At 44.4% G+C, this 24,283-nt stretch overlaps 1 protein-coding gene across 5 annotated transcripts; it reads left to right on the forward strand.

The window, feature by feature from the left end:
• The first annotated feature begins 272 nt into the window (after positions 1-272).
• upf2 (UPF2 regulator of nonsense mediated mRNA decay) lies at positions 273-24,273 on the forward strand. 5 transcript variants are annotated; one of them, XM_085386257.1, is made up of 23 exons: positions 392-409; positions 1,043-1,148; positions 1,348-1,375; positions 2,506-2,874; positions 3,914-4,693; positions 4,764-4,924; positions 5,016-5,207; positions 5,288-5,437; positions 7,127-7,230; positions 7,322-7,407; positions 7,517-7,625; positions 7,743-7,856; positions 8,159-8,275; positions 8,426-8,815; positions 10,161-10,436; positions 10,611-10,794; positions 12,379-12,533; positions 12,911-13,015; positions 13,119-13,217; positions 13,753-13,917; positions 16,034-16,175; positions 20,753-20,873; positions 23,568-24,273. In XM_085386257.1, exons 4-23 carry the CDS (start codon positions 2,507-2,509, stop codon positions 23,575-23,577), a joined length of 3,828 nt encoding a protein of 1,275 aa, XP_085242383.1. In that variant the 5' UTR covers positions 392-409; positions 1,043-1,148; positions 1,348-1,375; position 2,506; the 3' UTR covers positions 23,578-24,273. The 5 variants fall into 5 exon arrangements, with proteins under 5 accessions (XP_085242381.1, XP_085242384.1, XP_085242385.1 ...); XM_085386256.1 differs by lacking the exon at positions 1,348-1,375 and having other exon boundaries at positions 360-409; XM_085386255.1 differs by lacking the exons at positions 1,043-1,148; positions 1,348-1,375 and having other exon boundaries at positions 273-409.
• The last annotated feature ends 10 nt before the right edge of the window (positions 24,274-24,283 follow it).

Below are 24,283 nucleotides of genomic sequence, written 5' to 3' on the forward strand. Positions count from 1 at the left end.
AACTATCCATTTTGGTTAATAATATTCTTCCAAAAATTGTGATGTCTCTTTGTAACCACTTATTTAAGATTGTCCTATGGACCGTTAAGGCTGCGTACTTTAAGGCTGCAGACCCTGAATTGGGATACAGCCATTGTCTGACCTGTTAGTAGTCTGGAATGCTGGCTGTTGGGGAGACAATAATTTTAATATATAATACAATATTATTCACGTCTTTGAAGATTAAATTGTTAAGGTAATCGTTTAGAAAGCCCAGAATAAAAATGCTCTCATGTATCGGAGAAAATGTAAGGTAACTTATACATTTTTAATCAGGCATAATTTGGAACTCCAAAACGAGAGGGTCCTGATGCTGTTCACCCGGAAACCAGCACGGATGAACCGATGTTTGTTTTGCTACGGCTAACAGGTAACCCCGCTCATCTTTACATATTATTTAGAAGAAACTAGGCTTCTCTAAACAGGGAGTGCTTGCTGTATGTTTGTAAATTTGCGTTGTAATTACTGTCTGTCAGTTTTGCGCTGTCTAAGCGTTTGTTTGTGCCTGTTTTCGCTAAGTCCATTTGAGCTAAACTCGCTAGCCGTGCTAACACTAGCTCTTTTTTGTTATAAATTTGTTTGTTCGTTTAAAAACGTCGCAGCGTCTGCTGGGCGCTGTGAACGCGGCTTTCTCCTTGTCTTTTAAAGTGAAGCTTCTGCTAAGCTGTTCACACGGAGGAGGCTGACGCAGGTTTGGCGGATAACAGGCGGAGTCTGCGTGGGCGGCTGTCACGCTGACTTTAACATTACAAGTTCAACCCCAAAAGGTTGATTCTGTTGAACGTAGCGTTTACAGTGGAACAGCATTACACGTTTAATGTTAATCTCTTCTTTTTTAAAAACGTGCACGAACCAAACGGCGTTTACACGCGCGGACAGGTGTCAGCTTTAAGGAGCTTCTCGCTTGATTTACCTGCTCACCTGCAGGGCCCGTTCAGCCGTGTTTACGTGGAGTTTCTGTCTGAATGTTTGATTAAACTGAATTATTTTTTTTTTATTTTAGGCCCTTATGACATCTCATCACGATGACCCTTCCTCCATTTTGTGTCTGGAGACTTTAGACGTGACTTTTAGATTATATCAATCCTGAATTTGTTTTAATGTGTCAGGTAAACAGGAAATCGTTGGGCTTATCTGTGCGGTTCACACACAGCAGTACAACGATAGTCTGTGTGCATGTTTAATTTTAGTTACTTATTTTTGATTTGTTTCAAAACATCTTCAAAATGAATTGATATAGATGTATCTGTCTGCCCCTTAAATTTTTGTAAATATGTTTTTATGTCTTTTCATGGGCCAACGTTGAAGAAATGACACTTTGATACAATATAAAGAAGTGAGTGTACAGCTTGTACAACAGTGTAAATTTGCTGTCATCTCTAAATAACTCAACCCACACCCATTATTGCCTAAACCGCTGCCAACAAAAGTGAGTAAATGCCTAAATGAAACTGGCCCAATTGATTCATTTATTTTTTTGAATGTTCCGTTGAGCACTGTAACAATCAGAATTATTGTCTGAAGGCCAAAAGAAATGCCCAAAGGATTTATTTTTCCAAGTGGTCCACTTGATTATTATTTATTTATTTTATTTAAATTGTTATTTTTAACTTTTAAGTTTTTACAAACAGAACAGACATGATTTTTCATGTTGTCCCATGGAAAAATATAATAAAATCTTTACAAAAATGTGAGGGGTGTACTTGTGAGATACTGTACATCGTTTCCTCACTTAGTTCACTGCTATTGAGTGTACCTGCAGCCCCACCCACAGTGAGAGTCCAGAGGGGTGTACTCTGAAGTGAGATGAATGGTTTAGTGAGCTGTCTTGAGATTCAAATCATAGGTTTCAGTGTCTCTCTTTTTAGTTGGCTAAATCACCATGGTAACTGATGCTGAACACATCACTGTGTTGGGAGCAGGTTATTATCAGAGTTTCAATTTAAAATGCAGGTGCCATATTTTCATGTATTCTCTTATTTACAGTATGTTATAAGTGCACTATTATCTGCAGATAGATGTTATATGTGCAGCTTATTACCTCAGTAACATCAGGAATGAAACTCAGCTGCAAAGTACAGCACTGTATGTCACAGTGTCAGTGGAATGTGCATGTAAAAAAAAAAATTAAAAGTATAAATGTTTTTATACTTGACTGTGTTATTCGGTGTAAATGTAACTTGGACCCATATAAGCTGAGTTTGTTTGATCGTAAATGGTTGGTTTGTTGATTTGACGATTTTGGACAACAAGTTCCATACCCTCCTGAGGGTTTTTTCTTAAATTGGATGGTCGAATAGAATCAAAGGAAATCAGAATATTTAATAACAAAGCTGATAATTAATATTTTAATTTTAATAAGAGGCTGATGGAAATATTTTCAAAAAAGCACAGATTGTTGTATGATTCTTTAACTTATACAGCAGCATCTATTGCCATTAAGCTTTTCTCGTTGTCCTTCCTCAGTATGCCTGCTGAACGCAAGCGCTCAGTAAACATGGATGAGAAAGATGTTTGCACCTTCAGCAACAAGGAAAAGGAGAAGGACAGGGAGGCTGAGAGGAGGCCGGCATCTGCTCGGGACAAGGCCAAAGACGAGGCCAAAATGAGCGGCAAAAAAGACTGCGGCAAGGAGGAGAAGAGGAAGCGGCTGGAGGAAGAAAAGAAAAAGAAGGAGGAGAAGGAGCGGAAGAAGAAAGAGGAGGAAAAACTGAAGGCAGAGGAGGAGCAGAAGAAGAAGGAAGAGGAAGAGAAAAGGCAGCAAGAGGAGCAGGAGAGGAAGCTTAAAGAGGAGGAAGCCAAAAGACAACGTGAGGAGGAGGCTGCCCTCCTCAAGTAAGTCATCTTGATTGTTAAATTCTGAGTTAATAGCGATTTTAGCAATGTTTAAAATGCCATTTAGATCAATTCTACCGCTTACTTAATCTTAGCCACACTTATTGGAGGAAGGTGTGGACACACCAATGTTAACAAATCTGCCAAGCGCAGGGCTGTGGTCTTGGTCCACATCATATAGAAGAACAACATTATCGTCAAAATCCAGCACAAATTTTGGTCAGTGGTTATGCTGAGGCTCATTAGTATATAAGCATAATAAGAGTGGGGAAGGCATACAAAGACTTGTTTTTAAAGTCTGTAGAATAATACACTGCACTAAAATTCACAATAAAATGGAGATTTGGCTACATAAGAGCTGATAAAATGGCGGTTTGACCTACATCTTTATCCCAAGATGAATCTCTGTAGTTTTTCTAATTTAGCATTAATAAATTTGAATTCAAAGATGATCTTTAATGGGATCCTAATGTACTAGAAATACAAAACCTCTCCACATCAGTGCTTCATCTGCTTGTGCACAGTTTAATCTGTTGGGTTTAAAAGCTGTAAATTTGCATGTAATAAATGAACTACACAAAATTTCTAGATTCCCTAAAATGGCTGTAGTTGAGTTCAAATGCAAGCTGATCAGGTGAGTTTATTTGAATATCTCCATGTGGCCTTTGTGTAAAATACTTAATACAGTAACATGTAAAAAATGTGATAAAGCTCAGCCACTTAAACCTTAAGTTAAAAGTTTGTCATACACTGTGTGCAGATGAAAGTTTTCTTTTGTGTCTCCTACTTTTAAAAACCTGATACAAGAACATGTGTTTTTATGTTTTAAAAGCATGTTGATGTCAGCATGACCTTCATTTAAGAAATAAACATAAGAGGAAGTGATGTGTCTGCTGGTCCAGCGTGTATATGTTTGACTTGACCTTTCGCAGAGCCAGAGTTGATCACCACCATCCATCTCAACCCCTGATGTAAAACCCCTGGTTTTACTATCTTTCTTTAATCACGCCTCTTTCTGCGGGTCACCCCATCTCTACAGGGAGAAGGAGGAGGGGCATCAGCTGTACCAGGAGGCATGGGAGCGCCATCAGTGTAGGAAGGAACTGCGCAGCAAGAACCAGAATGCCCAGGAGGGTCGTCCTGAAGAGGCCTTCTTTAGCCGCCTGGACTCGAGCCTTAAAAAGAACACCGCCTTCGTGAAGAAGCTGCGCACGCTGACCGAGCAGCAGCGAGACTCACTCTCCAACGACTTTGCCTCACTCAACCTCAGCAAGTACATCGGTGAGGCTGTGAGCTCCGTTGTGGAAGCGAAGCTGAAGATCTCAGATGTCGGCTGCGCGGTCCATCTGTGCTCGCTCTTCCACCAGAGGTACGCCGAGTTTGCCCCGTTGCTCTTGCAGGCCTGGAAGAAGCACTTTGAAGCCAGGAAGGAGGAGAAGGCACCCAACGTAAGCAAGCTGCGCACAGACCTCCGCTTCATCGCCGAGCTCACCATCGTCGGTCTCTTCACAGACAAAGAGGGTCTCTCGCTCATTTACGAGCAGCTGAAAAACATAATTGGGGCTGACCGCGAGACGCACACCCATGTTTCCGTGGTGATCAGCTTCTGTAAGCACTGCGGGGACGACATTGCTGGGCTGGTGCCCCGCAAGGTGAAACTGGCGGCCGAGAAGTTTGGCTTGGCTTTCCCTCCCAGCGAGATCATCAGCAGTGAGAAGCAGCAGCCCTTCCAGAATCTTCTGCGGGAATACTTCACATCACTCACCAAACACCTGAAGAAGGACCACCGGGAGCTGCAGAACATTGAGAGACAGAACAGGTGAGGTTCAGCTGTTACGGGAAACCACTGCGTGATTGTTTGAGCATACCTAACTTTTTGTCCTCTTCAGGCGGATCTTGCATTCCAAAGGAGAGTTGAGCGAGGACCGACACAAGCAGTACGAGGAATTTGCCACTTCCTACCAGAAGCTGCTGGCCAACACTCAGTCTCTGGCTGATCTGCTGGATGAAAACATGCCCGAGCTGCCTCAGGACAAGACTGTGCAGGAGGGTGTGTGGCCTCACATTTTTTTTTCTTCCTCATATTATACCCTGTCAATTTTTTGTTAATATCTGATATTATCATGGCTCTGCTGTCACAGAGCACGGCCCCGGGATCGACATCTTCACCCCCGGGAAGCCTGGAGAGTATGACCTGGAAGGAGGGATCTGGGAAGACGAAGACGCTCGTAACTTCTATGAGAACTTGGTGGACTTGAAGGCATTTGTGCCCGCCATCCTCTTTAAGGACAACGAGAAGAGCAGTCAGGGCAAAGAGAAGGAGGATGCCAAAGGTATGTTATAAAACACCCATGCTTACAAAAAAGGAAGAGATTTGTGTACTTTGTTTTGACCGTGCTGCTGTTGGGTTCAGATGGCAGAGAGGGGAAGGATGCGGGCAGCACAACAGAGGAGCTGGAGCTGGAGCTCGAGGCTCTGGACATCACAGATGAACCTCTTGAACTAGAGGGCTCAGACGAGGTGGAAAATGAAGAGCTGGCCAAAAAACTGCTCGATGAACAAGGTAAACAGGATTTTCCAGAAAACAGCTACTGTACTACTTCTATGATGATGTGTTACTGCATGCTCATTGGCTGACAGTGTTTAATCACAAGTTAGCCAATGAAAATACACCGGTTTGTCCTTTAATCTGATTGGACTATAATTTACTAAATGAACAATAGGACTTAAAACTAGCCCATAAACTCATCAGGAAAATGGTTACTGAGGTCAAAGATCAGAGGAGCCAAAGGCTGCTTCATCATAAACGTCTATACAATGGCTGTATCCCAATTCAGCCTTAAAGTACGCAGCCTTAACGGTCCACAAGGGCCGCGTACTTAAAGACCGCTAAGGCCGGAAGTGCGAGGCTTGTGAAATGGGACGGTCTAGCCTCCGTTGCGCTGCCCAGGTTGCCTAGCAACCATGATACTAACAGCTGGAAACGTTACGTACAGCATTGTTTGACAGAAATGAAGGAGAAAATCTTTTGTTCATTAGTTTGTTTGTTTCTACATGACCTTTGATCATTCTCTGTAAGATTAAGTTCAGCTATTGAATGGTGTATATTTTAAAGTAAGGGCTTTAAAAACAAGTTTGTACAAACGTCACTAATGTCACATAACTTTGCCGACATGTGGCCAACAGTAATGTTTTCATGTTCTTCGTTATTAAACATTTGCACATAAATAAGTGACATAATATTCAGTACTTACTTAAAGTTTACTCTTCAAGCGCCCCTCGTCCGCCGTTTTTTTCGGCAAAATTATCCACACCCATCGCCGCACTATGCATTCTGGGATATGTTGGCCCACTAAGTCTACACCGCCACGTCCTTAAAATTCAGGGAAATGAAGGACGCATTTGAGGGACGCATTTCGAGCAGCCTTCGAATTGGGACAGCCTTCGTTGCGTCGCGGTGACGTAATCGGCCTTAAAATGCGGCCTTTAAGGCTGCAGACCCTGAATTGGGATACAGCCAGCTTCTTTAACAGCTCGCAGAAGCGCTCTCTGCTGGCCTTTAGAAGAAATGCAGGCTTAAGTCACTCAAGTATTGGCTTTGTTTTTTTGTAGACCACTAGATGGCACCTACTCCATCTTTTATGCAGTCTGTGAGATTTACTGGGTCTTCTGCGAGTAGGTTCTACAGCTTGGAATGTATGAATTTACCTAATGCTTGGGTCAGAAGTGTAACAGTGGACAGAGAGGTGGTTTGGACATGTGCAGAGGAGGGTTGGTGGATATATCAGATAAAGGATGATGAAGATGGAGCTGCAGAGGACAAGAAGGAAAAGAAGCTGCAGAAGGAAAAGAAGATTAGAGAGGAAGGATGGATGTAGTGAAGGAGGACGTACAAGGGTTGGTGTGACAGGAGGATGATGGCAACAGGATGAGATGGGGGCAGTTGATTCACAGAAGCAGCGCTGACTTACAGTTGATTTTGTAATATCTAGGAGGTAAGAAATCTTATGAACTGACTAGTTGCAGTAGTGGCATCCTCTTTTTTTTGTTTCACAAAAAGGAAGACTGCATGGATATAGGACTAAAAATATCTTAATTCAGAGATTAAGAGATGTGGCCTAATACTTTGAGTTTTTAAAATGGTGCAGAAATCCTTGTATAGACAAAACTATGAACAATAAGTGGAACATACACATTGCATTGGTTTCATTTGAACTGCATACAAAGTGAACATTTGTTTCTGTCTGTGCAGAACAAGAGGACGAGGAAGCTAACACGGGGTCTCACCTGAAGCTAATCGTGGATGCTTTCATCCAGCAGCTTCCCAACTGTGTCAACAGAGACCTCATAGACAAGGTGAGGACAGACACACTGATCCAAGGAAAACAATGAGCTTCCAGATGTTGGATAGTTTGTAAAGGTTTATGATCTCTGGTGATTCCTACAGGCTGCCATGGACTTCTGCATGAACATGAACACCAAGTCTAACAGGAGGAAGCTTGTCCGTGCTCTCTTCACTGTCCCCAGACAGAGGTAGGTTTCATCTGGTTTGGCATTTACCTTTAATCACCACAAGGGGGTGCTATCATCATGACTGATTGTGTGATTGTGAGCGGTGCACTGAGTCATTCTCCTCTTGCAGGTTGGATCTCCTGCCCTTCTACTCTCGTCTGGTGGCGACGCTGCATCCATGCATGTCAGACGTGGCGGAGGACCTGTGCTCCATGCTGAAGGGAGACTTCAGGTTTCATGTAGGTTCTCTGCTCACTTACATCAGGTTTTAAATAGATTTGTCATACTTTGCTTTTTTCCATCATGTTTGCATTAAAAACACTTGCCAACATTATGAATCGAATCTGTGTTTCTAGATTCGGAAGAAGGATCAGATCAACATCGAGACCAAGAATAAAACCGTCAGATTTATCGGCGAGTTGGCCAAGTTCAAGATGTTCTCGAAGACAGACACACTTCAGTGTCTCAAGGTGGGTGAAAGAAGCCACTGTCTGAGTCACATCAGGCTGTTTGTCTTTAAATCCCTGTACAAGAAAACAAACACTTTTAGCAACATCTCTGCTCATCCAATCAGATCCCAAACAAAATGCCACATTAAGATGAAGATGTGAAAAACTAAACTTACTTACCTTCATCCTCACTGTGATAACAAGCACGAAATGCTTCCAGAGCTCACTCTGCTGTGTGCATGCATCAGAATAACAACACAGCCGGCGAGACGACATCCAGCTTAGCTGTTATAGATTTCTGTCCATGTCTCCTCCTCCTCCAGATGCTGCTGTCTGATTTTACGCACCATCACATAGAGATGGCCTGCACACTGCTGGAGACCTGCGGCCGCTTCCTCTTCAGATCCCCCGACTCTCACCTGCGCACCAGTGTCCTGCTGGTCAGTACTGGTCCTCTTCACTGGGCTTCTGTTCACTTTGAAGCAGATAACTAGAATGTGATATAGAAAAGGACAAAAACAGAGAAAATATTTGAATATAAAGATAAATGAGTGGTTTTTAGCCTGACTTTTGTCCCATGTGTGCTCCAGGAACAAATGATGCGCAAAAAGCAGGCCCAGCACCTTGATGCCCGCTACGTAACCATGGTGGAGAACGCCTACTACTACTGCAACCCGCCGCCCATGGAGAAGACGGTGAAGAAGAAGAGGCCGCCGCTGCAGGAGTACATCTGCAAACTGCTCTATAAGGACCTGTCCAAGGTCACCACAGAGAAGGTGTTGAGGCAGATGCGCAAGCTGCCATGGCAGGACCCCGAGGTGAAGAGCTACCTGATCTGCTGCATGGTCAACATCTGGAACGTGAAGTACAACAGCATCCACTGTGTGGCCAACCTGCTGGCTGGCCTGGTGGCCTACCAGGAGGACGTGGGGATCCACGTGGTGGACGGTGTCCTGGAGGACATCCGGCTCGGCATGGAGGTAAGAAGAAGCAAAATCAAGTCTGAAAACAAGATATGCTTTTGTGTTTCATCCTTAACTGAGCCCTTAGTAGTTTATAGGACTGTAATTTGATTCTCTGATCAGTAATTTCTATATTTATTGCCATTAGGGATGCACTGGCCCAACATTTGGAATGTATTATCAGTCTGACGCTGACCCAAAATGTTTGTTCTGGTATCCATGACAATGAGCAGACTGAATGTGTGCAAAAGGTTTTATTTAACTGCAGACTGTGGAAAGATCAGACCATGGCGAAGCTTGCGTTCTTTTTCTCTCTCGAGCTCGCTTGTTTACTTTCACTCCGGTCACATTCAGTCAGAGATCATATCGAAGAAGCTAGAAGGACGTTGCTCCTTCTTGCTGTCGATATTATTTCTCTTCAGCTTTCTCTTGAGAAATCTAGTCCTTTTTTTCATTTATGCTTCACTAATAAGTGCCAAAGAGCGGGTGTTCTTTATATTCTTGAATGTATTTATTTCCTACATTTTCTTTTCTTTTTTTTCTTTTTTTTTTTTTATATGTTGGGAAAACTGTTTCAGTTGGCCCTGATGTTTGCTTACACACACAAAATAAAAAGGATCTCCAGTCGAGTGATAGAAATTATTCATGTTCATGTAAGGCTACAAACTAACTGCAGTTATCTAAAAAAAATACTAAAAACTAAACTAAAGATGTTTTTACTTGCAAAACTAAAAAGTGGAAATTCAAAATGAAAATCTGAGGAGGTTTTTTTTTTTTTTTTTTTTTTTTTTTTTTTGAGTTGTAATAACTGTTCTGGACGTCTTTAACCTCGCTGTAACTTGAAGCTGCAGATGCTTCGTGTGTCATATATTTGGGATGTTTAGTGCAGGAGAGGTGAGATCAGGAGCATTGACTGGACAGGACGATCAAAAAACCCCCGATGCTATCTGCTTGACTGGCAGCTGATTGAAGCGGACACCTGTGTTGCTGTGTCATTTGTGTCTGCTACGTGTTGCAGGACATGTTGGAATGTTGTCGGACTCCATTTGCTTGGCTGAGGTTGTGATTTTACAAAAAAATAATTGAACACAAACAGTCGTGCCTGTGTCACAGCTGCAAATGCTTACTTGCATATTTTAGAAGCCATGCTTACAATTTGACCCTGATCTGGCCTCCATCTGACCTCAAAACAGTCGAAATTCAAGCATTTTTCCTAGCAACCAGGACGTTGGCGGTCTTGAGCCCTGCAGCAAAAAGCTTTAAGAATTTCCCTCCATTTTCTTTTTCTTCTCCCCTGCAGCATCCTATATTATATTGTTGGACATCTCAATTTAGGATCTCCTCTTCTTCCCTCGCTTCCTAGGTCAACCAGCCCAAGTTCAACCAGCGGCGGATCAGCAGCGCCAAGTTCCTGGGCGAGCTCTACAACTACCGCATGGTGGAGTCGGCCGTCATTTTCCGCACCCTCTTCTCCTTCATCTCCTTCGGCGTGAATCAGGACGGCAGTCCCAGCCCTCTGGACCCCCCAGAGCATTTGTTCCGCATCCGCCTGGTCTGCACCCTGCTTGATACCTGCGGCCAATACTTCGATCGAGGCTCCAGCAAGAGGAAGCTAGACTGTTTCCTCATCTACTTCCAGGCACGTAACCTCCTAAAGTGCCTATACTTTATGTTCGGGAACCCTGATATTTTCTGTAAATCTACTGGGTATAATCACTGTGCCACTGTTTTGAGTTTGACAGACCTGTGAGGTCTGCTCAGGAGGTGTTCTGGTCAGGGGTGAAGTAAGTGAGATGTTGTTGTGTGTCTGCAGCGGTACATATGGTGGAAAAAGAGCCTGGACGTGTGGACCAAGGACCACCCGTTCCCCATCGATATCGACTACATGATCAGCGACACGCTGGAGCTGCTCAGGCCTAAGATGAGGCTCAGCAGTTCCCTGGAGGAGGCCATCAAGCAAGTCAGCGACCTGGAGAGAGAGGTGCTCGTCAAACTAGGTAGGAGGGTGACGCTAAGTAATCATCTTTAATGTGCGTGGAGCGTGACGCCGTTGGTGTAGCAGCTGGTGTTGCCGGTTTGGTTGCTCTCCGTTGTCCTGGCAGAGCAGCATTCCCCAGTGTGTGGGAGGGCAAGCGAGCATGCTGTGTCACTCCTCTCTCTGCCTCTGCTTTGTCTGTCGAGCAGGTTTGAATTCATTGTTTAAAATGCCGAATACATGCATTCCCACTCATTACAGAGACTTCAGGAAGGATCTTTTAAAATCAATGACGACTGTTTCAGACTTCCTCTGGACCTCAGTTTAATCTAGCCTGATAACCTTGAGAGATCTGATCTCACCAAAGATGCATTTGTGTGCTGTTGATAAAACATGTGACATGCACTCATTTGTTTTGTTCATTTTGTCTGTTGAGTGTCTGAAATGTGACGATTAAGAGATTTTCTTTCAAGTGCTGTCTGTACACCTCTTCTAGCACTCTCATGTAATTCTTTGTTTTTATATTCATCAGGTCCCAATCAGCCCAAATAGCAAAGAGAAATTAAAAATGTATGCCATGAAAGAGTTCGGGTCTTAGGAGGTTAAGATTCACCACTGAGGTGTAAATAAGCTGCAACCCCTAACACCTCTTTCTCGAACCCCGAAACTACAATCTTTACGACACAGAATCTGAGCTCAGAGACAATACGAATATTCAGGAATGTAAAAACCAAAACACAATCAGGACGATGATATCTGGAGAGGAGGAAGAAGGAAGTGTTTGCGCAGCAGGTGTATCTGACTCTGCGGCCTGATAACAGCGCAGCAACGTGAGCTTTGTTTAACAGTTTCAAGGTGTTGACCTGGAATGTGCTGAGAAAAATGTAAACCACAGCTGCGCCCTCTGAGAGCAGGACACCCTCGCAGATCCTGTACTCAAGTAAAAGTACAGATACATGAGCTGTAAAGTACTCAGTTATTTAGAGTAAAAGTGGGGGGGAAAGTAGTTCCTTGGAGTCGGATTCCTCCAAAGAGGCATTAATGGGAGAGAGATAAGGTTAACAGCTGCTTTGCTAATACGTCCCCATCGGTGTGATTAGCAGCACAAGCCAGAAGTACCTCAAAACTGTATAAAAGTACATGTAATCAGCAGCTTTCCATCACTGTTGTGTTTATGTGTGTAAACCTTTATGCAGGTAGATAAGCAGTAAGCATGTGTTTGTGTGTGGGAATGTAGGAGAGGAGAGTGATTGATGAAGGCCCCTGAAGCTAAACAGTGGAGCTATTGTTACCTTTCATACTTCAACCAGGATCGGACATTCCTCAGTCCTTGAGTCACACAAGACCTGATCTTCCACTCCACGCCACTGCCAGACTTCATTTCTTCGCCGTTACCTTTTCTTGCATAATTATGCTCTGTGACGAGCTTCATAGACACAACAATTTTTCTCTGGAATATTTGTTCTATATATAACTGAGGGCTTTGTTTGAGTAAAGCTGCTCTCCCAGGCTGGGCTGGGCTCGGAGACATTTATGATATAATTTCTCCTGATTGTTTTAGTCTTACGTGTCCTAAAGAGGAATCTTTCCACGTTTTCTTGTGCAGGTCTGGCCATGGAGAAGGACGGCCGCTCCAGTGCCATGAGCGAAGGGGAGGGTCTTGACGAGGAAGATGATGACGGGGACGATGATGAAGAGGGAGGCGCAGAGACCGAAGAGCAGTCAGGCAATGAAAGCGAAATGAACGAACAGGAAGAGGATGTGAGTGTTGACTCCCCCATTCTGGCGTTCTTCCTCAAACAAAATCCATCTTGCAACAGAACAAACTTACAGGAAATGCTAAATATTCAACCCTAGTCTAAAGTCTAAAGTTAACAGTGGCATCTAGCATAGGGTGGTGGAGCCCAGTGCCCAGAAGTGAAACATCTGGTTTCAAAACTCCAAGATGGTGGTCAGGTACCCACCGCAGTATTCTCCTGGTCATTAGGTGAACTAGGATAATACCCCCACATCCAACACGGCCGCACACTCATGCACACCCGGCTGCAGATCAAAAAACCTGAGAGCTGCATGGCAAAAACAGAAATATAGCTATGACTGTTTTTTTTGTTTTGTTTTGGGGGTTTTTTCTCCAACAGGAAGGGTCAGAGAATGAAGAGGAGGAGAGGGAGGAAGAGGAAGAAGAGAACACGGATTACCTGACCGACTCCAACAAGGAGAACGAGACTGACGAGGAGAACAATGTAAGCAATGGGAAATGTCTGTGTATAAATCTAGATTTAATACATTTTGTTGGTTTAAAGATTTGTGCTTTTGCTGATGTTGATTTGCTGCCTGTGTGTGCAGGAGGTGACCATCCGTGGCGGCGGGCTGAAGCACGTGGCATGCGCTGAGGACGAGGACTTCATTCAGGCTCTGGACAAGATGATGCTGGAAAACCTGCAGGTATAGCGTCCTGCCGCCACACTGGCCATGAAGTACTTTTTATGCTGCAAAAGGCTTTACTGACTTAAACGCACACGCGCGTACACACACACACACACACACACACACACACACACACACACACACACACACACACACACACACGCACTCTGAATATTTGATTGAATTCTAAAAACATCAAAGAGATGAGTGTAATCATAATAACGACTAAAAACGCATGCACAGTTTCATAACTACATGCAGCGTTTTTCTTTTAACAGCAGATTTGTAGCTTTTGGCCTTTATTACACTGTTTTTCTTAGTCTCTTTTATGTGAACATGCTCACAGCTAGTTTGAAACCCAGGTAGCCTTATGGCATTGGTAGCCATCTTGCTGATGTAAGCCAGATAATGATGGGATATTCTGGACATGATGAATTTGCTCAGTGAAAAGAAGCACTTTACAAACATAAGAAAACATAGAGTAGTACAGGTCTCCTCAGCTTTGATCCAGACCTCGCAGACTGACTCTTCACTGTGTGTTGTGTCACTGCAGCAGCGTAGTGGCGAGGCGGTGAAGGTGCACCAGCTGGATGTTGCCATTCCTCTGCAGCTGAAGAGTCAGCTGAAGAAGGGACAGCCATGCATTAGTGAGGGAGACTCGGACATCTCCGATACCATGCAGTTTGTCATGCTGACTCGCAAAGGCAATAAGCAGCAGGTAAGGTGGCATCTATGTGCCAAGCTATTGCACTTCTTTAAAAATCAGGCTGGTCACAGCAGTTTGTTGCAGGTGAAAAGTCTTTTTTTTAACCACATTTTGATACCGGGTTCATCTTCTACCCTTCTCGGCCAAAATAATCTTCTAAGGGTTTGTAACTCGATTAGTATGCTACAGTTATTTGGCCGATCTTCTGTGGAATGATCCTGCAGGGTACACTGAGTCCTGCACTTAAGGTTTCTAAAATATTCCACATTAACAGTAGAATTTACACGTAATGGCGATGAATAGTGGAGCGATCAGGTGTGAAAACTGTCTGCACTCTCGCTCCTGCAACTGCAGGTTACAGTAACAATCTCCTTTAGCTGCCACTCACAGAGTGCAGGACTGTAGCTCCTGTAGTTCACAAAAGCAGCCTATGTGTTTGTTAGCTCTGCTAATTTGTTCTCTGCAGGATGAACAATTTTAAAGTTCATCCTGGTTGTTCTTTAAGGAGATGGTGTGCATAAATGAATGCTTAATAATGTTGACTTTGTGTGTGTGTGTGTGTGTGTGTGTGTGTGTGTGTGTGTGTGTGTGTGTGTGTGTGTGTGTGTGTGTGTGTGTGTGTGTGTGTGTGTGTGTGTGTGTGTGTACTTTATCTGAGCCAGTTTCAGTGTCTGTCTATTCTAGGGAGGGCATTTCTGCAGGACTGTTGATGTTGCTTCTGTCTGAAGTTGATTCAGCAGCTTTATCATTCAGAGTCATGTTTGCACCCCTGAGGTGGATGTTGGTACACTAATGAGTCTCTTTTTGCTCCGTTTCTGGTCTTCATGTCCTTCTGAGGAAAATTTCCTGCTAAATGCCCCTCTGTGTTCTCTAACTGTGCCCATTATGTATGTAAGGCTTCCTGAGAGAAACAGTTTCAGCACTATAGATGGAAAAAACTGTGTGTATGTCAGCAGGCGTCCTAACACACATACAGAAACACACACGTGTGTGTGTGTGTGCGTGCGTGCGTCCGTTAAGGCCAGCCGCTGCGTGGTGGAATGTGTGGTTTGAGGGCAGAGGCTGGTTGTTGTGCTGCTGGGTGTGTCCAGCACTTTGCCTGTGCACAGAGGTTTCATGCAGCGTTCAGCCTGCTTGAAAAACAGCTGCCAGAAACGCCAACGCACACAGGGCGTCTTTGTCGGTGTGTCTGAGAGATCTGTAGCTCTAGAAATCTCATGCTCAGCCAGTTGAGGGACTGATATCAGTTTTCAGAGAGTAAGAAATTCTGCTGTCAGTCAAACACTATTGTAACTTCACAAGATGAATCACTTTCTGGCCTAAAGAAAACCGCAGAGTACACCCTACAGAAAGACTGTCAGAAGCTTTCTTTCTGCACGCTTCTTCGAACCCTCTACCGTTTTCCATCTGTCTGAAGGTGAAGCTCTGCTTCAGTCGACCGGTCTTTCCTCGATTCTCTCATGCGTCAGGAGAATCCCAGTGAATGGATTTTCATGATACAGTGTGAAGTTAAAATAATTTAAGTTGAGATCTGCCTGTATTCGCGACGTCTGGTGTGAATTCTAGTTTACATACACTTTGCATGTAGTCATGCTACACTGTAATTAATTAATTAATTAGTTAGTTTTAAAAAAAAAGTTTTTAAAAATGCTATGCTGTAATTACTAGAACCTGACTGAAATACTACTATACTTTATACTTTGAGTCCTGAAACAAACTTTCTCTTTGGGGACAATAAATTGCAAGTTGCCAACAGTACATTGACAGAGCTGAGGGGGGCTGAGCAGCGATGCCTACACAAAAAGACTGAGCTGATATGTCACTATCAACTTCTATCAGATACCGGATAGACATGGAGAGACATCTATCGGTATCTGATGGATGAATACTATTTAAAAAGCACAGGTGAGACCAGAGAAACACCCTTCAGCCAGGTTATTAGTGTTGATGTTGCGTAGTTTATCCACCAGAGGGCACTCTGCAACTTACAAGCTGATCCAAGCATAAATAATTAATCTACGATTTGAGACAAAATGATAACTTTAAACAATGCTGTTGAATTATCGGAATGTGAACTTATAAAAAAATGCCTTTGTCCAGCTAAACTGTCTTTCATTCTCCTGAACAGTATAAGATCCTGAACGTGCCGCTCTCCTCCCACCTGGCGGCGAATCACTTCAACCAGCAGCAGGCCGAGCAGGAGGAGCGCATGAGAATGAAAAAGCTCACTCTGGACATCAACGAGCGGCAGGAGCAGGAGGACTACCAGGGTAACCATGGAAACTGTTTGTTTATTGTTTGTTACCGCATCTGCCCAGGTTACACGAGTGGATCGGCTTCTGTTTCATATCTGATCTGTGAAAGCAAACGGTGACCTTTGACCTGAAATCAGGGTGTGTTGTTTTGCTTACCCAGTGAGTCCTTTGAAGTTCTTTCTCTGTGCAATGTCACACTGACAAGAAAAAGCTGGTTCATTTCCACCTTAAATCTGCACAGATTATTATAGTTGTGTATTGTCGGGGGGCGTGGTTAAAAGGTGAGTGCATGAGTTTGATTCATTTTTTTTCAAGGTATTAGGTTTTTATTGGCTTCTAATAATTACTCTAGAAATGTAAGAGTCCTGATAAACCTTCACTTTCTGCTGCTGCCGCTTACCTCAGAGGAGCTTTAGTAGTAGGAGGTTTATGGGTTCAGACTGGGCCTTTGCAGGGGGGATGTTTTCAGTAGAGGCAACAAGTCTGTGGTTAAATATAATTTGGCTCTGAGTGAAACCTCTAAGGGAAATGACAACAAATCCATTTGTAGTGATTTAAAGTCAACAAGGACTAAAGAAGCTATGGAGACCAAACTAGGCTTTTTATTTATGCAGTAAATTTGTCATTTAAATGTGAAAGTCTGTGGGTTTGGCTAGTGGCCATCAGCGGAACTGCAGGTTTTGCTACTTGTTGGTTCCACATAGTTCAGTCCTGGACGTTGCTGATTTTATTCCACTAAGGTGCAGTGTATACATGTTAAATCTTCACCGTAGTCACATCGTTTTAAATCAACTTGAATGACAATGTTCTGTTGGTGAAACTGCAGGGCAACAAAAAACAACAAAAAACAAATGCCCCTCGCAGGTTGCAGGTAGGCTCAACACAGAAGCTTAAATTAAGCGTAAGGACACTGGACGTGCTTCCTGTTCATGTAAATGGTAAATGGCCTGTATTTGCATAGCGCTTTACTAGTCCCTAAGGACCCCAAAGCGCTTTACACATCCAGTCATCCACCCATTCACACACATGTATTCAGCAGCGGCCTGATAAAAGCCATAATAACTGCTAACACAGGACAAGATCAGTCATCCATGCTCGTAGTTTTTTTTATTAGTCATCAGTTTGTGTCTGCTTGTTTTTGGTTTTTGTCTCCTTGTTGTCATAAACTGTTGAAATGTGAAATATTTTTCATATGTAGACCATATGTAGACCAAGATGGCGCCGCGGATGGTCGCCCTGGTGCTTCAGTGCGTTACTTTTGTTTTGTTTTTGTGCATTTTCTCTGTGTCTGGGCACTCCTCTGGATACTCGTACACCAGAGAAGAGCTCCTTAACTACAGGACTACAACGCCTGTGGATTTATTTCCAATATTTGTCGCATCTGCGGCAGATTTACTGCTGACTCTGACCAGGAAAGCGAGACGCCGAAAGAGAGGGAAGCGAGCCGGCGCACTCGTGCGTTTGAGGAGACGCGGACTGCGAACTGCTCTTCCTGGGATCTTCCTTTCTAATGTACGCTCACTCGGCAATAAGATTGACGAACTGGCCCTGATGAGAAGCATGAACAGAGACTTTGCCTCCTCCTGTGTCTTATGTTTTACGGAGTCGTGGCTCAGTGAGAACATCCCAGACTGCGCGCTCAAGCTGGAGGGCTTCCATCTGCTGCGCGTGGACCGGCAGGCCGCTCTCTCCGGTAAGTCCAAAGGTGGAGGTCTCTGCTTCTACATCAATAGTGGCTGGTGCACAGATGTGACAGTGATTGCTCAGCACTGCTCTTCCTCTCTGGAATATCTTTTTATCCACTGCAAACCGTTTTATTCTCCGCGGGAGTTCGCTTCATTCATCCTGGCCGCTGTTTACATCCCGCCAGACGCAGATGCGCAGGCAGCTCAGTGCGCACTCGCAGAGCAGATTCTCCACACGGAGCGGACATTCCCGGACTCTCTCATCATTGCTCTTGGGGACTTTAACAAAGCCAATCTGAGCCATGAGCTTCCAAAATATAAGCAGTATATTAAATGCCCGACCAGAGAGGAGAGGACATTAGACCACTGTTACAGCACGATCAGCGGGGCCTATCGCGCGGTGCCCCGCGCTTCACTCGGACTTTCTGACCACGTCATGATCCACCTAATCCCCGCGTACAGACAGAGGCTGAAGCTCTCTAAACCTGTCGTGAGGACTAAAAAACTGTGGAGCAACGAGGCTGTGGAGGAGCTTCGCACGTGTTTGGAGACCACAGACTGGGACACATTGAAGGCTGCTTCTAACAGCTTGGACGAGTTTACGGACACTGTCACCTCCTATATCCACTTCTGTGAGGACAGCATTGTGCCATCACGCACCAGGGTGAGTTATAACAATGACAAACCCTGGTTTACTCCTAAACTCAAAAAGCTGTGGCTGGAAAAGAGAAAGGAGTTCAGAAGCGGAGACAGGGACTGCTACAGAGAGGCCAAGTACAGGTTCACTAAAGAAGTGGACATTGCTAAACATCAGCACTCTGAGAAGATGCAGCAGCAGATCTCAGAGAATGACTCGGCCTCTGTGTGGAAAGGTTTTAGGAATATCACAAACTACAAGCCTAAAACCCCCCCACTCCACTGATGACTTGCTCTTAGCCAACACCCTTAACGACTTCTACTGCCGTTTTGACGAGCCATCAGGCAGCCTTCACACCTCCAACGGCCCCAACAATAGAGACACTTTGGACACTAATTCCCCCACCTCTCCCCCCTACATAGAGCCATCACCACCTTCAAACCGTTCACCTACAACACCCCCCTCCTCACCCCACACAAAAGAGGATTTCACACCACCTCCTCCCACCACAACTCTTCATATTCATGAAGCAGATGTGAGGAAGCAGTTTAAGAACCTGAATGCTCGGAAAGCTCCCGGCCCAGACGGCGTGTCTCCTGCCACCCTCAGACACTGTGCAAACGAGCTGGCCCCAGTGTTTTCTGGCATTTTCAACTCCTCACTGCAGGCATGTCATGTGCCTGCCTGCTTCAAGTCCTCCACCATAATCCCTGTCCCCAAGAAACCTAGGATCACTGGAGTAAATGACTACAGACCCGTGGCTCTGACATCTGTGGTCATGAAGTCTTTTGAGCGCCTAGTTCTCTCCCATCTCAGGACCCTCACGGCCCCCCTCCTGGACCCCCTGCAGTTTGCATATAGAGCCAACAGGTCTGTAGACGACGCCATCAACATGGCCCTGCACTTCATCCTGCAGCATCTGGACTCCCCAGGAACCTACGCCAGGATCCTGTTTGTGGACTTCAGCTCTGCCTTCAACACCATCCTTCCAGACCATCTCCGAGGCAAGCTTTCCCAGATGAATGTGCCTGATCCCATCTGCCGGTGGATCACTGACTTCCTGACGGACAGGAAGCAGCATGTGAGGCTGGGAAAGAATGTCTCGGACTCCCGGACCATCAGCACCGGCTCCCCTCAGGGCTGTGTTCTTTCTCCTCTGCTCTTCTCCCTGTACACCAACTGCTGCACCTCCACCCACCAGTCTGTCAAGCTAATCAAGTTTGCAGATGACACCACCGTTATTGGGCTCATCTCTGACGGGGATGAGTCTGCCTACAGGAGGGAGGTTGAACGTCTGGTGTCCTGGTGCAGCCACAACAACCTGGTGCTGAATGCCCAGAAGACAGTGGAGATTATTGTGGACTTCAGGAAGCACACAGCCCCACTCCCCCCCATCATCCTGACTGACACCCCCATCACCTCTGTGGACTCATTCCGCTTCCTGGGTACCACCATCACCCAGGACCTGAAGTGGGAGCCCACCATCACCTCCGTCATCAAGAAAGCCCAGCAGAGGATGTACTTCCTGAGGCAGCTGAAGAAATTCAACCTGCCAACACGGACGATGATGCAGTTCTACACTGCAATCATCGAGTCCATCCTCACCTCCTCCATCACCGTGTGGTACGCTGGAGCCACTATCAGGGACAAACAGAGACTGCAGCGTGTTGTGCGCTCTGCTGAGAAGGTGATTGGCTGCAGACTCCCATCTCTGCAGGACCTGTACACCTCCAGGACATTGCGGCGTGCAGCTCGGATCTCAGCTGACCCTTCTCACCCTGGACACAGTCTGTTTGACCTGCTCCCCTCAGGCAGGAGGCTCCGGTCCATTCGCACCAGAACCTCTCGCCATAAGAACAGTTTCTTCCCCTCTGCTGTTGGACACATGAACAATAACCATATGACTGTACCCGCCACTAACACATGACCCTACGCTGTGTCACTGCATCATTCTATGTTTGGCACTGATCACCACCTGCACTCATGTATATATCTTTCAACGTAGCACTCTTAATTCTTATTCTCATGTATATATCTCATGTATATCTCATGCACATATCTTTCCACGTAGCACTTTTAATTCTTATCCCTACTTTTATTTTTTTCCATGTCTATTTAAGTGCTATTTATGACACTATGTTTGCACTGAAGCACCGCAGCAATTTCCTAATGTTGTAAACCTGCTCAACATTTGGCAATAAACCCCATTCTGATTCTGATTCTGATATCAGTTTTCTGACTGAACTTCCTTTTTCCTCTCCATGTCACAGAGATGATGCAGTCTTTGGCCCAGCGTCCGGCTCCAGCCAACACCAACCGGGAGCGCCGTCCCCGCTACCAGCACCCGAAAGGCGCTCCCAACGCTGACCTCATCTTCAAGACCGGAGGAAGGTGAGGCTCGGTCCCCAATCGGCGACAGTCTGGCTACAGGTTGTGTCAGTTTAGTGTTTGTTAAGTTCACCGTGCACTGAAAGCGCCTCGTTGGTGTCTCTTTGAACAGAGAGAAAAGAGCAAGAAATGAAAGTCAGGAGAAGCGAGACAGGCAGGAGAAGCAGGAGAGAAACCAAAGATATGAGTTGGAGTAGGCTAAAAGAGCCAGAGCTGCAGCAGTCCAAAGGCGAGGCTTTAGCAAGCAAAAAATCTCAGTATTGAGGACATCTTGTTCCTATTTTCACTGAATCTCATTTTTTAAGTGCAGACAGTTCAAGTAAGTTTATTTAGTTCTTTTTTTTTTTCCCTTTAAAAATTGAAGTCTGCAAATAAAGATCACTTCCTGGTTACATGTTGACATCAACACCGCTTCGTGCATCTTTGTTGTATCTCTAAAACCAAAGCACAACACGAGACGTTATTATTATGACGGTATATCTGAGTGGCTTTAAAAAAAAAACCTATTATATTCTACTCCTCTTTATCTTTGCTCTATTTTGCAAATAGTCATTGATCATTGTTGGCCTCTCTGTTTTTATTACCACTGTTCATTTTAAAGCTTAGCTTTTAAAACCAGTCAGTGCAGCAGTATGTTAATGACTAACCTCGTATTGTGGATGAATTTTAACAGTTGTTCTCCTGACTGAAGTTTGGTCTGTTTACAGCATCCTGCCATGCGATTGCATTTGTCCCTAACCATCAGGAACCCTCGCGTTAACTTTTTTCGAGTGGAAAAAAGTTAGCGTTCATCCTCCAGCTTTACTGTGTTTATGTTATGCTAACCATAGCTCTGTAGCTAGCCACCACATACCATATCATTATATACCAGCTAGCCCAACTTGAGTATCCCTACAAACGTCACTGCTGTTTAGTTTCCTGTCTTCATTTATGTCAGAAGTGATACCAGAGCTGTATGTTTTATTTTTTTTTCAGAAATTCCTCAGTCAGAAAATGGTATATCATGTTAAGGTGGAAACTAGCGAGCTAACTCCTTGCTAACTTCTAACTCAGTGATGTGGCAGTGTTCGTTTGACTTTGGGACCTGAAGCAGAGTTTGGAACTGGAAACTGCTAATGACGTCAGACTTCAAGACTGGATTTCCATCTGCAGCAGGAAGCTGTTTTCACATTAAAAGCTCTAAACAGCCTCTGTAGTCCACAGTTAGAGGCTAGCTGCTGCCGGTTGGTGGAGCTTTTAGGTGGTGGAGAACAAAAAACAAAGAAATCTTGGACTTAGAGCATAATGAAAAAAAAATTTTTTTCGGTGTCTGAAAAACAAATACATCCTGTTCTAATATTTTTGTCCCAATGCTAACAGCAAACAGTAGTTGTGTTCTAGAGACACACCAAACTCTATGTACAAAAACAGCACTTTTACTTTGTATAACACACAAATAGTCTGTCCACTACCTCAATCATTTAACTGATGTATGAAAAACCCCAAAGTCAAGAGTGGAATCCAGACATTAAAAAAGAAACTTGAGCAGGAAAAGCGTTTTTCATATATTTAAGGAGCAGGTTTGGTCATTTCAGTTTAGTTGTGAATGTTTATGGTTTTTTTGGGGGGTTTTTTTTTGTTTGTTTGTTTGTTTTCAGTGATAGATTTAGAAGATGGTTTTAGTAAAATCAGTATAGAAAATAAACTTTTTGAAAGTAGCTGACGCTCAGTCTTGTAGATCAGGGGTCGGCAACCTTTCTGATGATGAGTGCCATCTAAAATTTCCTCAGAAGTCAATGTGCCATATGATTGCATTAGCAATAAATTTAATAACACTCTATATGAACAGTTACACACTATATAGAACAACTTTATAGAATTATATTTGTTCGCAGATGTTGGCAGCTATCAGCAAATAGTTATCAGCTATTTTGAAACAAAAAAAAGACACTTTTTATCCATAACAAGAACTCCATAACAGCAAATGAACTGTACAATAGAAAATGCAAATGCTGTTTATGGTCTCCTCACAACAATACACCTAAACCTGGTTTATATCTGACCCAGACAGACTGCAGGTCATAACTTCTTACCTGAAGTTCAGTTCACCTGACAGTCGGACCGGCGGCCGCCTCGCGTCTCTCCTCCTGCCTCCCCTTCCCTCATCCACCTGCTGGCCTCTGTGGAAGCTCCGCCATAGCCACCACCAAACAACAAGTTATTTTTACACATCGGCCAGCATCTGGCCAATCCACCACCTTTCATTGTTTATACCGTTACAAAAAAAAAAAATCATCGGCCCATAAAAACGAAAAATGTCCATCGGGCCACCGGGCAAATGCGCAATGGCCAGTCCAGCTATGGTCGTGCCATCGGTTAACCCTTCGCGTGCCAGCTGTGGCATGCATGCCCAGGGTTGCCGACCCCTGTTGTAGATATTTAAAACCTCGATAATCGAAACCTCAACGTTCAGATTTGTAATAACAAGCAAATACAAAAACCTCTTCTGTTATTTTGTCTTAGGTTTTCCAAGTTCAAAAAATTGTCTGAATTGGTTTGAAGTTTTTTTTTTTTTCTTCTTTTTTTCAAAGGTCTAGTTTTTATTTTAATTTTATTTAACAGAAATGTTTTTTTTCCACAGTAGTTTTATTTTGAAGGGGTCAGGCTTTAGCTTTACTTTCAGCACCTCTGCAGTAAATGTCCTACTCTGTCCTCCAGGAGACGCTGATGGGAGTCTGGGCCCAGGCTGAGCAAGCGAGGCAGAGAGAGAATGAACCAGCAAAAGAGAGAGAGAGCGCGCGCAAGAGGAAAACGAGAAGATCGGAAGGGAAACCGGTCGAAAACAAGGGAACGAGTTCTCCAGACACCCCCTGAAGCTGGGGACAGACCAAACCCCTCACATGAACACACACAGGAGAAGGAGAAGAAGAACTGACAGGGGGAGGGAATTGGGTCAGAGGTCAGGGGGTCAGACAGGTGGCTCTCTTTCTTTTTTGTCTGTTACCTGAGATGACAAAAAAACACAACTGTCTGAACCAGAGAATGAATTAGAAACAGCTGACCTGCAGACTGATGGCGAGATAGGCGGGGAGAGGCGAGATCGACTCACCTGCTGCCACCACTGCACCAGGCAGAGGAAAAAGTGACTCGTCTTTAGGAGTTCAAATCTGCGAGTGCACAACTTTTACACGAGACTAGCAAGGGATTTTTTTGTTTGTTTGTTTGATTGATTGATTTTTGACTCCATGAACAGCTCGGTCCAATTCTGTGCGAAGCAGCAAAAGACGAATGAGTTGGGTGTTCGTAAACTGACCAGTGATTCAGAGAAAGACGTGCTAATCGAACAGCGACCGATGGTGTGCAACGAGCTGATTTATAGCTTTGTGTCGCTTCTTAGTTTTACTTAAATAAAAATGAAACCGTGGACATGTCTC

The sequence above is a fragment of the Rhamphochromis longiceps genome, linkage group LG17, assembly GCF_057381845.1.
Source record: "Rhamphochromis longiceps isolate RC_006_pf linkage group LG17, R_longiceps_female_GT1.1, whole genome shotgun sequence".
Taxonomy (NCBI): Eukaryota; Metazoa; Chordata; class Actinopteri; order Cichliformes; family Cichlidae; genus Rhamphochromis; species Rhamphochromis longiceps.

Bases quoted from the DNA above. Each gene is read 5' to 3' on its own strand.
- upf2 (XM_085386259.1), top strand. From the start codon at position 2,507: ATGCCTGCTGAACGCAAGCGCTCAGTAAACATGGATGAGAAAGATGTT. The intron at 12,534-12,910 runs GTGAGTGTTGAC...TTTCTCCAACAG, and splicing joins TGAACGAACAGGAAGAGGAT to GAAGGGTCAGAGAATGAAGA. The intron at 20,874-20,982 runs GTGAGGCTCGGT...CTCTTTGAACAG, and splicing joins ATCTTCAAGACCGGAGGAAG to AGAGAAAAGAGCAAGAAATG.